Here is a 2,492-nt window from a genome sequence, read left to right as displayed (position 1 = left end):
AACAAAAATTCAAAAATATCCCTAGAGACCTAACCAAACTTGTTGACAAGTCAGATAAAAACAATTGCAATCCAGTAGAGCAGGGGTATTCAACTAAAATTCAAAGTGGTCCAGTCTGAGAAAATGTATTAAAGCAAAGGTCCACAACATCTTAATGTCAAACCTGAATGAGTGCGATAGCTTTATGTTGATGTAACCTACTAGTTTTATTAGCATCTGCATGTAACCAATAACTGACTATCAAAACCAAATAAATTCAGTACACTTCAAAAAACATTTTGGCAACATTTAATTTATAAATAACTTTTTATATTGACCCTGTCAATTTTCCACTTCTTAGAATGTATACTGACAATTATAATAATTCTGTACTTTTAGCAACTAGTTCTCAGCTGTAAACCAGAAACATTATAGGGATCTGTATGCTAATCAGTCAAAATCAAAATGAGTACTACCAATACACAGTGAACAACAACAATCTGTACCCTTGATCTGTGCTAAAATAATCTATACTCCATACATTTAATAATAAACCTGTGAACAATAATAAACAGTAACAATACTCCATATTCTTTAATTAAATACAATAAAATACAATAAGCAACACTCTATACATTTAACAATACACCTGAGAACAATAATAAACAGTAACAATATTCCATATTCTTAAGTCATTTCATAGTTCACAGCTCAGCAAACATCATAGTGTTCTGCATAGAAATCACAAAAAGCTGCTCTGAATTATCTTTCGCAGTGAGCAGATGTTCTTGTGTTGCAGGTCCATGGTCCAGATGTGGCCATCGAACAGGCTGGGGGGGTCTGGCACCGTGTACTTCCTAAAACACCTCCTCTTTTTGCATTCTTCATATGGGATGGAAATAAAGTAATGCTGGTTTCGCACGTCCATCAAAGACCTGTAAGTGTAAAGCAGGAAGCCCTCCACAATGAGGATGTGAGTCTCCTCCTCCTCCTCCTTGTGGTTGGATTTTGGGACCATCTCTGTGTCCAGGGTGTTATTAACGCCATGAGACTTCTCAAACTCCACCGGGTTCTCCAGCCACGCGAAGATCTGACCCATCATGTCCATGTCCAGAGCAGTGATGGCATCATACTGCTTAAAGCCATCTTCACCAACTTTTATCTGATCTTGGGGCTTGAAGAAGTCACCCTGATGGACCACGCAGCAGTTGGGCAGGTTCTTCATCAGACAGTTGGTGAGGGTGGTTTTCCCTCCATTGGTTACACTGCTGATGCCGATGATGTACTTCATGTTCCCGGATTGGTCAAAGCTCAGAAAAAGAGTCAAAAATGTCAACAAAAAGGGAGCGATCAGATGTGGAAGAAAGCTGACAAAGAGAAGGTTGCAGCAGGAAATGTCAACTACTGGAGTCCTCTATGGTGCTTGAGTTTAGTAAGTAAGGTAAGAGCAGAAAGGGAGCTGCCACTCGGACGTGGTTCTTCCACCCACAGAGGACCTCTTATGGTTGTCACTGCTACACATACTGCCCTAGTTGAGGTTTTAGGTGGAATATTCCTTTTAACCAGCCCCTCAGGTCTCTTTGAGGATTTTGGATGGAATACTCGGTAAACTAACATTTTAGGTGCATGTCCAGGGATTTTTAGTGAAATGTTCCTTTAAGGTGGATGTGTGAGGACCTTGTAGGTGGAATACTTCCTGAAACCAAACTTTTAGGTCAACATTCAAAGATTTAAGGTGGAATATTCCTTTAAACCAACCTACATTTCATGTTTTGATCATTATCAAGTGAGAAACCTCAATCCAGACTCCTCATAATGGTGTTTGAGATTTATGCTGCTGTTATTTGTTTAGTCCAGACTAAATGACAGAAATCCACAACTGTAATTTTATTTCAGGACTCGGTTATTGAATGTCAAAACAATCCATGTGACTCTAAAAACTCAACAGCTTTACAAACTCAAAGATTAAACTCTCCACAAGGATCCAAAATAAGTTGGACTTCTACATGAGAGCTTTAATTATTCTTCATCTACTTCCTGAGAAGTTTGGTCAATTAAAAAGACAAACTTATATTTTCAGCTGAACTAAAGACAGACTTTGTGATTTTTTTTGCTCACATGTTGTGTTGTTGTAAACTTACTCTTCTATTCATAAGAAGAAGAAGAAGAAGAAGAAGAAGCCCTCTGGACTTCTAGTAAGCTGTGTTCCTATTGGCTGTCCAGGTGGCTGCTTGGTGTTATCAGGAACACCTGAGAAGCTCAGTGTCTTCCTGCTTTATGTCTGCAGTCAAACATTTCCTCCGCTTCTGTTCACTGAACCGGGTTTGGTTCTGTTGCTTTAGTTTGTTCTTTAGGCGTTGGCTTGTAGCTTCCAGCAGTAAAATCCTCTTTAATGTGTTTCTTGGTGAGTTTTAGGGTTTTGTACTCGATAGTTGTCTTGGTAAATGTGTTTCTTTAGCCACGGTTAGCAAATGGTGCTAATGTGTGCAGTGATTAGTGGGTTTGGTGCAGCT

The 2,492-nt window shown here is 39.1% G+C and overlaps 1 protein-coding gene across 1 annotated transcript; it reads right to left on the bottom strand.

The window, feature by feature from the left end:
* Positions 1 to 721: 721 nt before the first annotated feature.
* LOC110961262 (nicotinamide riboside kinase 2-like) lies at positions 722 to 1,270 on the bottom strand. The gene has a single exon (XM_051959411.1). It carries the CDS (start codon positions 1,268 to 1,270, stop codon positions 722 to 724), a length of 549 nt encoding a protein of 182 aa, XP_051815371.1.
* Positions 1,271 to 2,492: the final 1,222 nt, after the last annotated feature.

The sequence above is a fragment of the Acanthochromis polyacanthus genome, chromosome 14, assembly GCF_021347895.1.
Source record: "Acanthochromis polyacanthus isolate Apoly-LR-REF ecotype Palm Island chromosome 14, KAUST_Apoly_ChrSc, whole genome shotgun sequence".
Classification (NCBI taxonomy): domain Eukaryota; kingdom Metazoa; phylum Chordata; class Actinopteri; family Pomacentridae; genus Acanthochromis; species Acanthochromis polyacanthus.
The sequence above is the reverse complement of the archived record's forward strand: the minus strand, read 5'-3'. Positions and strand labels throughout refer to the sequence as shown.